The following is a 12,862-nucleotide window of genomic DNA, read 5'->3' on the forward strand; positions in this document are numbered from 1 at the left end:
CTCTACAAGAAAATATTTTTATAAATTTCATTTTTTGAATTTCGAAATTTTGATATCACAAGACGTTTGGACAAAACTTTTTCGCGTTTTCGAGCGCTCGGAACCTTTTCGTTTCTGGCCACTCAATTGATTTGGGAAGGCTTTTTCGGCATTCAGTGACAGTGGAGGGCATATAAACAAGGTTTGTTGGATGAAGTGTTGACCATGCTTGTTTCGTTAAAGCTCAAAAAAGTATTATTTTTATTTAGTTTGCGTTATCAGGTTTTACTTAACATTATTGTACATTAAATCGTGAAAAAAGGAAAAAAATTATAAACATTCTATTTGTTTAAATATTTTTTTTTTTCGTTCATTCAAAAATCACCTCGGGGTATTTTATTGACGTATCTCGTAATGTGCTTGAAAATATTTTTCAGCTCATAAATTTGTTTATATTGCGTTTCCATTTGTTTATAACAACAAAATTGTTAAAAAATCATTATTTTTGCATAATTCGAAAATCACCTAGAGGTATGGCTGATCCGAATTCCGATATGTTTTTATTTTTTTGATTGGACAATTACTTTTGTTTAAATAAATTCCCCAATTTTCAAATCTATATGTAAAGCTAAATTCAGGGTCGTAATATATTTTGGCTCTAAATTTTAGGAATATCAAAACTACTTTAATTTTATTATGAAGAATGTATTCCTTATTTTCGAGAAAAAATCCCCCTTTACCCCGGGTTTAAGATCATTTTGAGCTGTAAAGTCTGAAATTACTTTAACAAAAATGTACATTACACGTTTTAACTTGGAATTCTAGAACATTAAAGTAGAGTAAGGGGGGCAGCGCCGACAGGTGGGCCAAACTTAACTTTTCTTATATCATCGCTATTATTGAACAATTTTAATTCGACTTTGGATAAAATTCATCTATTTTATTATAGAGATATTGTTACTTACTAAAGTCTTGAAAATTGACGTAAAAGAAAAATTATACAGAAAACAGTTTTTATCCAGAAAGAATGGAAGATTCGCTGACAGAAATATGAGGTTTTCAACTTTAATAATAATACTTACAGTATAAAAATTTGATATTTTGACTTAATTTATATCAAAAATATTTTAAAAAACATAAATATTTCAGGCCTGGCGACGAAAATAATAGTTTACAAGTGCTTAGGTGATACACGCGACTCAAGTTTCGTCGATAAATGATCGGCAATGTAGAACAGCCACTTATCTTGTGGGCTACATGGAAGAAACTATTGAATATTATTATTCTCAATCCGGTCGGCATGCAGGTTTCTTGAATTGGTACGGTAGAAACAAATCGCGAAGTCTGTTTTTAGTAGAGTGTCAACGAATAAGAAGTTATATTGCAGTTACTTCTGTTTTTTTTTCAAAATCATATTTTCCTATCTTTAAATGTTTCGATTTTCATAAAAAGTTGCGGTCGGCTTTACCCTTCGGTGGGGTGCAAAGTCGACTAAATACAAATTGTAAGAAATAATTAAATTACAAAATCATTGTTCTGTTCATGTGATTAATGCTTATAGAAATATGCTATATAATCATGTTGACTCGAAATGAAAAAAGTGGATCAATTTCACATCTTATTGACTTGAAAAAAATTATTGGCTGTTAACTGGTCGCCGCTGCCTCCTCCTACCCTATTTTCAAAAAGTATATCAAAACACAATCAGTATTAAATAGTTATTAATATAAACGCTTAAAAGTTAATCAAGAAAAATGTAAAATTTGAACCTGAAAACCGGGAAATACGCAATGGAAAAAAATCCAATTTAAAAGTCTCTAAATCACCATCCAATATATTTTTATCATCCTTGTCGGCAATCATTAAAACAGTAAATCATAAATTTGAAATCGCGAGGACAAACAAGCGTATCTTGAATTATAACTTCTAAACCTGAAACATGCGAGACATTTCGCATATTTGCAAATATTTCTGTTCTTTTTTTTTGAAGCTTTGTACGAATAAAGTGCAATTTTATGTGTCTGCATTATGTGTCCAATTTCGAATACAGTTTGAGTAGTCTTGCTATTCAGCACCTCATTGAGTTCAACGAATGACTTGCGTCTACGAACAGGCAACTTATTTTGCATCATAATGAAGTTGCCTTCAGTGGTTCTCCATTTTGGTCCGACGATAAAGTAAATTAGTTAATTTAATTAAATCTAATCTAATTATTAATGAGCGCACGGCGCCATTTTCGATTAATTTTTGAAACTATGTCGAAATTACTCAAAATAATTTCAAACTATTGTTGTCGGGAAACCTGCGTTTATGATCAAATGAAGCTGTCGTTTCTTTTTCTCCTTTAAAATGAAAACTCTGCAAACTTCAGGTTTAAGAGAAATTTAAGGTTTTCGAAATACTAAGATAGTAATTAATTTTCTTAGTTCAAAAAACATAACATAGAATAAAAATAGACAAAGTTATGAAAAATATGTTTTTTATAAACTCGATTGAAATTAAAACCAACCTATACAGTTTATACAATATACCTAATTAAAAATTGAATATTGCAACATATTAGGGATGAAATATTTTCAAATTTTATAGTTTTTTTTTTAATAGAAGGCTTTAGCTTAAAAATTTTGCATGATAATTTGTAGATGCTAAAGAGATTAATTTCAGGCTATGCCCTAAAGGGCAGTTCTACCCAAGTCGGGCAATTATTCTGAATTAAAAGGGGCAGTTTTAAAAGTCAAAATGGGTAGTTCTAGAATTTTGTTTCCATTGACGTTAAAAAATTATACATACAATTACAAATTCTAAGGAAATTTCTATTATTGTCATTAATAAATCCTGAATTGTTTTTATGAGTAACTTGGTTTTTATCCATTTGAATTTGGTATCGGATTATCTACAAAATTATGAAATTATTTATGGTATTAATTGCGACTGCATGAGGCGCATGAAAGATTGTTTATATATTAAATATAGCCTAGGTGAAAATATTGTTAGAATTTTTTAAAAAATTGCATCTACATTGATAGATCTTAAGCATTAGTAATAAAGCTTTTTCAAAATTTCTACAATAACGATTATTGTTATTAATTTCCGTATAAGCGCCTACATTATTGGCAGGAAAGTGTTCAACGAAAAATTATTGAAAAAGTATTTAGTAAAACAAATCTGGAAAGCAAAGTCCTTTTTTTAGACAGATGCTTACTGTCAGGTCGCGCAGTTCTAAATTTTGCTTATAGTATACCCTAATATAAAAAGACACTGTTTTCTATACTATTTCAATTGAAAAATCTAGAAAAAATATAAAAAGTTTCGTTAAAGCTTTTAAAACGAAAATTCATTTTACTGGATAAACTAATTCAATTATTTAATAGAAAAAATTCGTCAAGTGAAATAGATATGAATTTTAAACCAAAAAAGATCAACTTTTAACAGAAGAATATAAGTTTAAACTCACTAGTTTTTTTTAAACTAAAAAGATGAATTTTAAACAAAAATTATGAATATTTAACTGGAAAATAGAAATATTTAACCAAAGATGAAATAGTTAATTTTTTAATTAAAACAAAAAAATCAAGTCTCAACAAAAAATCAAACGAATTTTTAATAAAAAAATTTATATTTTTAACCAACGAGATGAACTTTTATCAAATGAGTTTAAAATTCAGTAAAGTAGTTTTATTTTTAACCCAAAAGATGAATTTTCAACTGAAATTATGCAGAAGATTTATTTTATAACCAACAGCCCATTCTTCAATCGCAGACATGAATTTTCAAACAAATAGTTGAATTTGCAACATAAGAAGAAAAACTTTTAATCAAATAGTTGAATTTTTAACTAAAAAAGGTTAACTTTAACGAAAATTGAATAGTGGAAACGTCAATGAAAAAATTGATTGTCAACTAAACTGTTGAATTTTAAATTAAATTGATGAATCTTAACTAGAGAAGTTAAATTTAAAACAAAATAAAAAAATAACTTTTAATTAAAATAATGAATCTTTTACTAGCATGGGTGAATTTTCAACAAACATAGGAATTTTTAATTAAGAAGATAAATTTCTACCAAAGATATGAATTTTCATCAGAATACATGAATTTTCAACTAAAAAAGATAAATTTTTAATAAAAAATTGTAGAGCTAAATTTCCAGTTAAAATAGTAATTAATGTTCAATAAAAGAAGAAAAAGAGACACTTTTTTCATCAAAATAATAGAATATTCGATTAGAATAGTTACGTTTTCACTTAAAAACAAACTTTTATCAAAAAAAAGAAGTATTTTTGAAAGCAATAGTTACATTTTCAAACAAAGTCATAAATTTTCAACTACAATGATGAGTCTTCACCTAGAATAGATAAATTCAAACGAAACATTTAAAAAAATGTTTAGCAAAAGTAACAATTTCAACAGAATATTTAAACTTTTAAGTGGAATATTAAATTTTAATTGAAGAAGATAAATTCTCAGCCAAAGAAAAAACAAATTTTCAACCAAATATCTTATTTTGCAACCAATGAGACAAATTTATAATTCAAATTATGAATCTTCCACCAAAAGATAACAAAAATGCTTAACAAAAAAGTTAAACATTAAACCAAATAATTAAATTTGTATTAAAAAAAAATATGAATTCTGAACGGAAAATGTTGTTTTTGATATTTCAGCCAACAAAGATTTTAATTTTCAATGAAAAACAGTTAAATTCAACAAAAAAAAGACCTTTTAACATGAGTTGAATTTTTAACTAACGAAGATTTTTCAGCGAAGAGAGAAAAAAAATGGCTAAAAAATCGTTGAATTTTTAAGCAAGAATATGAATATGAAACAAAATTGCGCAGATTATGATATAAGAAAACTAATATGTGGATTTTTGAAGATTTCTAAAAAAAAAGATTTTTGCAAAATTTTAAAAATAATACAAAACAATGAAAGAAACTTTAAAATCTTGGTCAAATTTGAACAGATCTTTTATTTCACTTAAAATATATTTAAGAATTTTAGAAGTTTTTCAAGAGATTACAAATATTTTAAAACTTCGAAAAATGTATAAACTATTTTTGAATATTTTCCAAGCTCTGAAAATTTCTATATTATCCTTGAAGCACAAAATTTCCCTAAAGTTGAGTAAAATCTTGTAAAATAAAAATAATTGTTTAGAAATTTTCTTAATATTCTTTCGACATATCTTAATTGTTTTAAAATCTTCTTAATTTTTTTTTTTAAACTTAGAAAATATAATTTGCGTTAAAAATGCTTATTTTTTTGCAAGAATTTAATATTCTTGTTTGAAAATTCATCTTTTGTTTGAGATATGAACTATTTTGTTGATTTTTTTTTATGAATTCGACTGCTTTTTATTTGACACTAACTTTTCTTCAGGTTAAAATATAAAATATCATAATCTTTGAGAATTCATCATTTTAGTTCAAACTTCATGTTTTTTTTTGCAATAAAATTAATCTTCTGGGCAGAAAATTCATATATTTAGTTAAAAATTTAACTATTTGATGAAAAAATTAACTTTTTTTGTTTAAAATTCATACTTTTGGTTAAATATTAAACTATTTTGCAGAAATTTTTTTTTTTTTGAAAATATTTTTCTTGTTTAAGGACCCAACTATATTGTAGAAAATTGGTCTTTTCGGATGAATTCAACTATTTTTTATCCAAAATAAGAATCTTTTTGGTTTGAAATATTAACTATTACATTTTTCGTAAGTTTAAATTTTATTTGTATGATAATTCATTAAATTTTTATTTTATTTAAAAAATTATTCTTCCCTGCAAACCGAAAAACCACATGCGCGCCTAGCTCGCATTCGATGACGCTAATAAAGTAAATTAATTAAATCGGTAGGAATAGTAAATGTATTTAAGATTCAGCAGTCAATTTAAAAAAATGTAAACAATTTAAAAATACATTAGTAACCAGATTTGTGAATATTAAGTTTCAAACATTTTTGAAACAAGATTTAATAATTAAATATGATTCATTTCAAACCGAGCAAGTATTCCATATTCAAGGTACAGAATCATTTGCAAATTAATTATTTTATTTTTTATAAGATATAAGATGACACGTGTGTATCTTAACGATTTGACATACATTTTTTCTTGGCAAAGTTTAGAACATTTAAATTTAAAAATTTTATTACGCAATTGATAACAGAAAGGTCAAAATTTTGATTATCATTGGAAGATTTAAGAAACATCATAATTCATCAAATGGCAGCGGTTTCTCCGAAAATATTGAAAGTCAATTTACTAAAAAAACACGCGCCTTAGAGAGAAGAGAATTTTAATTTGAAAAATCAAAATTCACATTTCTTGCCAAATTTATCCAAGATAAGAAAAAAGTTAAGAGAAGAAAACTGTTTCTCTAAAAAAAGTTCTGGAAAAATGTCACGTAATTTATAATTTAGTAATATTAGCATGACATTCTTTCCTTATAATAATACGAAAATTTATAAACTTCTTCGCCTAATAAGCTTAGGTTGAAGGAAAAATGTCATTTTAGCAAAAAGATATTGCAAAAATACGTCAAATTTGTATTATTTTGAAAAATTGAAATAACTTTGGTAATAAGCAAAATTTTTCACAGTTTTTTGGCTAATTTTAAGGGTTATACATTTTAAGATAAAAAAATAAATGTCAGTTTCCCCGTTCTAAAGAGAAAAACCTTTGATCAAAACCTTAAAAAATAATGATAATACCCGCCTAAAGTAAAAACTTATTTTAAATGGAAAACATTAACATTTAAAAATTAAAAAAACATCTACTGCGGAACGGTAACTTTTAAAATTTCAATGATTTTAAGTAAATTTAAATTCTTATAATATTATTCATTTCCAATTTTTAAATATACTTTTCAAATTCAACAATACAATTCTGAGATTTAAATTTATACATCGTTTTATTCTGATCTATTATTTATATTCCACTAAAAATCGGACAAGTTAAAAATAAACATTAAAAAGTACAAATGTTTGAAAAGTATACAAAAAAAATTTATACATAATTATTATTCCAATGTTTGAAATTGCATAAATTCAAGCCTTTCAATTCAAAATTTGTTTTCAAATTCAAAACAGTATCGATTCAGAACAGGTTTTTCTAAAAAAAAAAAACACACAATTTTATAATTTGCAAAGCCTCGTTTATACTTATGATCTTAAAAATAATTCGTAAATATTATGAAGAAACATTAACAACATTTATATAAAATAAATTTGTCTGCAAAAACATGATAAAATTAGGAAAATACAGTTTCTACGTGAAAAGACGGCATTAGAAAAATTATTATTTGCATCATTTTTTAAGGTTATTAAGAGAAATTATATTCATAAGCATTTTGATAAATAAGAAAAAGTTCAAATAGCGATAATCGAACTCGCAATTTTGCTGCAAAGTCGAAGCGCTAATATCTCAGCTACCGACTGTTTGGTAGTCAAGCGAAAAATAGACAAACTACAAACGAATGATTGAGTTATTTACGTAAGATATGATTTCGAATTCTTTTAAGGGATTTTTAAAGATTTCAAAAATTTTAAGCGATATGAAGGAACTCAAAATATTGCAAAGGATTTCAAGAGTTTGAGGTAATTTAAAAAGATTTCAAAGAATTTTAAGAGATTTTAGAATATTTTAAGGAAAGTTAAAAAAGTTTGTAGGATTTCCAAAGATTTCAAGGGATTTCAAAGCCACATCGAGTTAAAACTTTGGGATAATAAATAAGAAGCACTAAGAAAGACCTGTCTGATCCTAAATTTTAATAATTATGAACAAAGTTTTATTGCAAATAATCTTCTTATTTATTATTCCGAATTTTTAACTAATATCATGGCGCGTCGTGTGAAAATAAGTTGGGAAATACAAACAGTGTCGGTACGGTAGGAATCTCTAGTCACGTGACCCACCCGTTACATGGCTTTCAGGGATTTGAAAGATTTAAAATTTTTATGGATTACAAATAATTGTGTAGGATTTCTAAAGATTTTAACCTAGACTTTTAAGAGATTTCCAGATAACTTGGGTAGACAAATAATTTTAAGGCAATGCTAGTGATTTCAAGAGATTTGATGGTATTTCAAGGAATTTTACAATATTTAAAGGATTTCATTGAATCTTGAAGGACTTGGAAGATTTCGAATGATTTCAAAGATTTCTAGGGATTTGAACAGTCTTTTTTTTAGAGAACTTTATGGAATAAGTTTAATTTAATGATTGTTGAAGATATTTTAAGCGATTTCTATTTATTTTAATGGAAGTAGAATGGGAGGCTCAATCTGTCCCATGAGGGCTTACATTTCTCTTGTATCTCCCCTATTTCTTTTACACACCAAGAAAAACGAATTTAAGTACTTCGAAACAACGACACGATCTTCCGGCGATGAACACTCGTTTTCGCGCGGGCCGTCGAGGCGGGCATCGAACCCGCAACCATACGGATTTGAGTCTAAAACTCATGACTTAGCCCCTACGACCATCGCTCACTTTCCACTTATACTAATGGATTATCACGATTTTCAAAAATTTCAGACGATTTTAAGGTATTTCGACGAATTTCTAGAAAATTTTAGGAAATGAAATCAATTTTACTTTAATCGATTTCTACAGATTCCAACAATATTAAGTTATTTAAAAATATTCCAAGGAATTTCAAGAGATTTCAAAAATGTCAAATCCTTTCGAAAGATTGCTAACTATTTGAAATATTTTAAAGGAATTTAAAAGGGTTAGAAGATTTAAAAGGATTTCTAAGCTTTTACAGATTTTAAACATTTTTATGGATTTAAAAATATTAAAAAATGTATCAAGGAATTTTAATGGAATTTCAAGCGATTTTAAGAATGTCAAGGGAATTTATAGATATAATGATTTTATATAATAAATTTGCAATAATCTGGAAAAAATTACAGAAAATTCATTATAAGAAGTTCGTTATAGGCCTAATACTGATTTTCCTATCATATTTCTTGTACGGGCAGTTGGTAATTTTGCACGAAAGTAGCTTTCGTTTTTCATCGATCTCAGTAAAAAAAAAACTACAAATTATAATTCATAATATAATTATTATTAACAGTACACTACGTGCCATTACAATTCAGGACCTACTAACTTTTTTGCAATCACAAGGCTGTTGAGAACCACTGTCTGTTTGACAAACCGTAATAGTCGCTCACGGTATTTACCCAGTGTCAAAATAAAAGTTAATATCTCAACGTTTCATGTCCTTGACCATCGCTCATCTCATTAAATATTACTACCGCTATTCACAACAGTTTTTTTCTACTTTCCTCTCACTCTGGCATTTTCCGAGACCAAAGATTTTGAGCAAACTTCCTCATTCCTCGACAACTGAGTAATATTTAAATTCTCTGCCGTCGGCAGTTATCTACACAGCTAGTGCGAGTGGTACTAAAAATCATTGCTGACTATAAAACACGATTCTTCGCTCAAGAGGAACCAAAACTTTATCAGGAAACCATTTTATAGCTAGTGAGTTTCCGCGTCAAATAATCCACAATTAAAATATTTTTGATCTTTCAAAGAAAAGATACTGCGTGAGAAGTTTTTTAAAAATGCAGGAATTTCTCGAATTTTGAAGCTCGACTTCAACTTGTGGCATGACCTAGAAAAGTTCCGCAAAAATCCGAAATTCATACCACAGACATTTTCTGAAGTATTATCTTAAATTAACACTGATAAAACTGAAAAAATCTTCACGTGTTCTCGAGATGCGACCAAAAATGTCAAGTTTAAGTCGGTGATTACTGCTGTCTACCGTGAGAGGCGGTGATCGCCGAGAATTTCTCAGATTTTTGTTCCTAAATTTCAACTCGTCATGTGACTTAAGAAACTTATGGGAAAAAACTGAAATTCACATGAAACAATCTTTGAAATCTTACCTTTGAATTAAGCTAATAAAACTTTTCAAATCTCCACGGGTTCTCGAGATTTGACTAAAAATGTCCAAGCATCTCTGCGTCGAGTTTCTGTCGGCGATTACCGCTGTCGGTCAGGCTTCCTGCTTAGGCGACTGAAACTCAGTGCAAACGCGCTTGGACATTTTTAGTCGTATCGAAAAAAAAAACGCTTGGACAATAAATATTTGTGTTTTCAAGCGCTCGTTCTGATATTGCACGCGGATGTCCAAGCGTGCCTGCGTCGAGTTTCTGGTCGTGCAGATTTTAAAAGTTTTATTGGCTAAATTTAAAGATAACACTTCGTTCTGTCAATTTCTGATTATTTTGTTGGAAATTCTTTTCTTTTTGTTGCAAGTTGATTTTTGTACTGACAACTTAATTTTTTTAGCTTCGGTAAAAAGTTTATCTTTTCTCTATAGTTAAAATTTGTATTTTTTTAAATATCAGCTATTACATCTTTCGTTTAAAACTTATTTTCTTTCTTGGAATTTTTTTAAACTCCTTAAACAAACTTTTCTACAAAATTTGTCTTTTTGGTTATCACTATTTGGTTGAAAATGCAATTGTTTTTAGTTTAAGTATAATCTTTTTTTACATAAATTCGACCAGGTTGTTGAAAATTCATCTTTGAAGGTAGATAATTTCAACTATTTGGTTCAAAATGGAACTGGTTTTTGATAAATTCAATCTATTTTATTTATAAATTCGATTATTTGGTTGGAAATTTAACTATTTAGTCACAGGTTTAACTAATTTGTCGGAAATTCGTCACTTTTGCTTTAAACTTCAACTGTTTGGGTAAAAATTAATGTTCTTGTGGTTTAAAATTCATCTTTATTCACTTAAAATTCCCTTTTTGTTAAAAATTCATCTTTTCGGTTTTAAAAGTCAACTATTTTCTAAAAACTTTACTTTTCAGCTTGAAAATTAATCTTTTTTGGTATAAAAGTCATCGTTCTTGGATATTCTTGGTAGAAAATTGATGTATCTGGTTAAAAATGTTGAAGTTTTTTGTCGAAAAATCAACAGTTTTGTACGTAGAAAATTGAAAAATTTCTTGAGAAAATGAACCTCTTTGTTGAAAATTTCATTATTTTTTGAAAAAATGAATTATATTGTGAAAAAGTCACATTTGTTGGTCGAAAATTCAAATTCTTTGGTTAAAATTCGTCCTTTTAGATTGAAAATTCATGTTTTTGGTTTTAAAAGTCAACTATTTTGTAATAAATTATTTTCATAAGCTTAAGAATTATTTTTTTTGTATAAGAGTCGTTTTTCTAGGTTAATAAATGAACGTCTTTGTTGAAAATTCAAGTAGTTGGTTCAACATTCATTTTTGTAGGTAAAAAACTAAAGTATTTTGTTAAAAAAAAAACTTTTAGTTGAAAATTGAACTATTTTGTGAAAGTCATCTTTTTTGATCGAAAAATAATCTTCTTTGTTTGAAAAAATTCGTCCTTTTCAATTGAAAATTCATGTTTATGATTTTGAAAGTCAACTATTTTAAAAAAAGATTATAGTTTTAAGCTAAAAAATTAACCTTTTTGTTGAAAAACTCATTTTTTTCATTGATAAATGAAGTTCTTTTTAAAAAATTCAACTAGTTGGTTGAGAATTCGTTTTTTAATAAAAAAACTACAGTAAAAATTTCGTTTCAAAAAGTATCGATTTTTGTTAAAAATTAAACTGTTTTGTTAAGAATTCATCTATTCGGTAGAAATACGAATATTTGTTTGGAAATTCAACCATTTTGTTAAAAATTCGACTATTTTGTTAAAATTTCATTTTTTTGGTTAAAGATTGCACGATTTTTTGGAAAATCGACTATTTTGTTAAATATACATTTTTGGGGATTACAAATAATTCGACTATTTCTTTAAAAATGAATTTTGTTTAGCTTAAAAATACGACTATTTTTGTGAAAAATAAATTCTTGTAGTTTCAAAATTCAGCAATATGGTTAAAAATTGAACTCCAGTTAAGAAAATTCCCGATTAAAAGTATTAAAATTCGCGAACATTAAAATTTAGAATGTTATGATCGAACAAATTAAATTTCTCGTAACAATTGTAACAGATTTCTATCTGTTTAAAGAAGTGTACGCAATGTATTCTATTTCGCGAGGTAATTTAATTTAAAAAGAGACTGCAAATAATAAACATTTTTGTGCAATTGAAGAGACTCATTTTCCTCAACACCTTATCTTTGATGGTATAACTCACCAATAAAAAGCCACCTTGTCCCCATTGCCATTCTTGACATTCTTATCCAGCAGGTTGAAGCTCAAATTTGTAGAAGCTCCTTCCATCCATTTGATAAAAATATCTCCCGCGTTCAAATCGAAATTGTATGAGAAAAACTTCCCATCTGTGGCTGGAGTTTCCCAATAAAACTCTTTGGCTATATCTCCCCAGAATTGCTCAGGGTCTTTGATCGATCTGTTAATAAAACAACATTTTCAGAAACAGGTTCAGTTTATATTAAAGCTAAAGTTTTTTGCAATAAATTTCTTTTCTATCATTATCAAGTTTACTACAGGTGAGGGATTTCCAGAACGCCAGAGAATGTCAGGGAATGTCAGAAAAAAAACCCGAAAAAGTTAGGAGATTTTTGATAAACTCAAGTTTAAGTTTACACGCAATCCAAAAATTACGTAAGTAATAGGTCATTACCAAACTGGTAATATGCGAAAGTAATATTCAAAAATAGTTGAAATATTACTCGAATTAATTATACGATTTGGGAGTAGGTTCGAAACGAATAAGTTATTGTATTGAAATTGGTTAGCACCTGTACGAATCACGAGCTTCAAGAAGAGCGCATGCGGCTACACATTGGCACACACACAATATCCGATTCGCTGTGAGCCGCGCTCGTGTCGCCACCTAGCGGATTTGAAAGTTAATATCGGGCGTGTGTATTTACATGAGACTACATGGGCAATAATACAAAAATAT

At 27.5% G+C, this 12,862-nt stretch overlaps 1 protein-coding gene across 1 annotated transcript in view; it reads right to left on the reverse strand.

Moving 5' to 3' along the window:
- Positions 1 to 12,862, reverse strand: part of LOC117175975 (acetyl-coenzyme A synthetase) — an 84,750-nt gene that overhangs the window by 53,170 nt on the left and 18,718 nt on the right. The window contains exon 2 of the mRNA XM_033365865.1: positions 12,128 to 12,343. Coding sequence (XP_033221756.1) covers positions 12,128 to 12,343 — 216 coding nt within the window. The remainder of the gene's footprint in view (positions 1 to 12,127; positions 12,344 to 12,862) is intronic.

The sequence above is a fragment of the Belonocnema kinseyi genome, chromosome 7 (assembly GCF_010883055.1).
Source record: "Belonocnema kinseyi isolate 2016_QV_RU_SX_M_011 chromosome 7, B_treatae_v1, whole genome shotgun sequence".
Lineage (NCBI taxonomy): Eukaryota > Metazoa > Arthropoda > Insecta > Hymenoptera > Cynipidae > Belonocnema > Belonocnema kinseyi.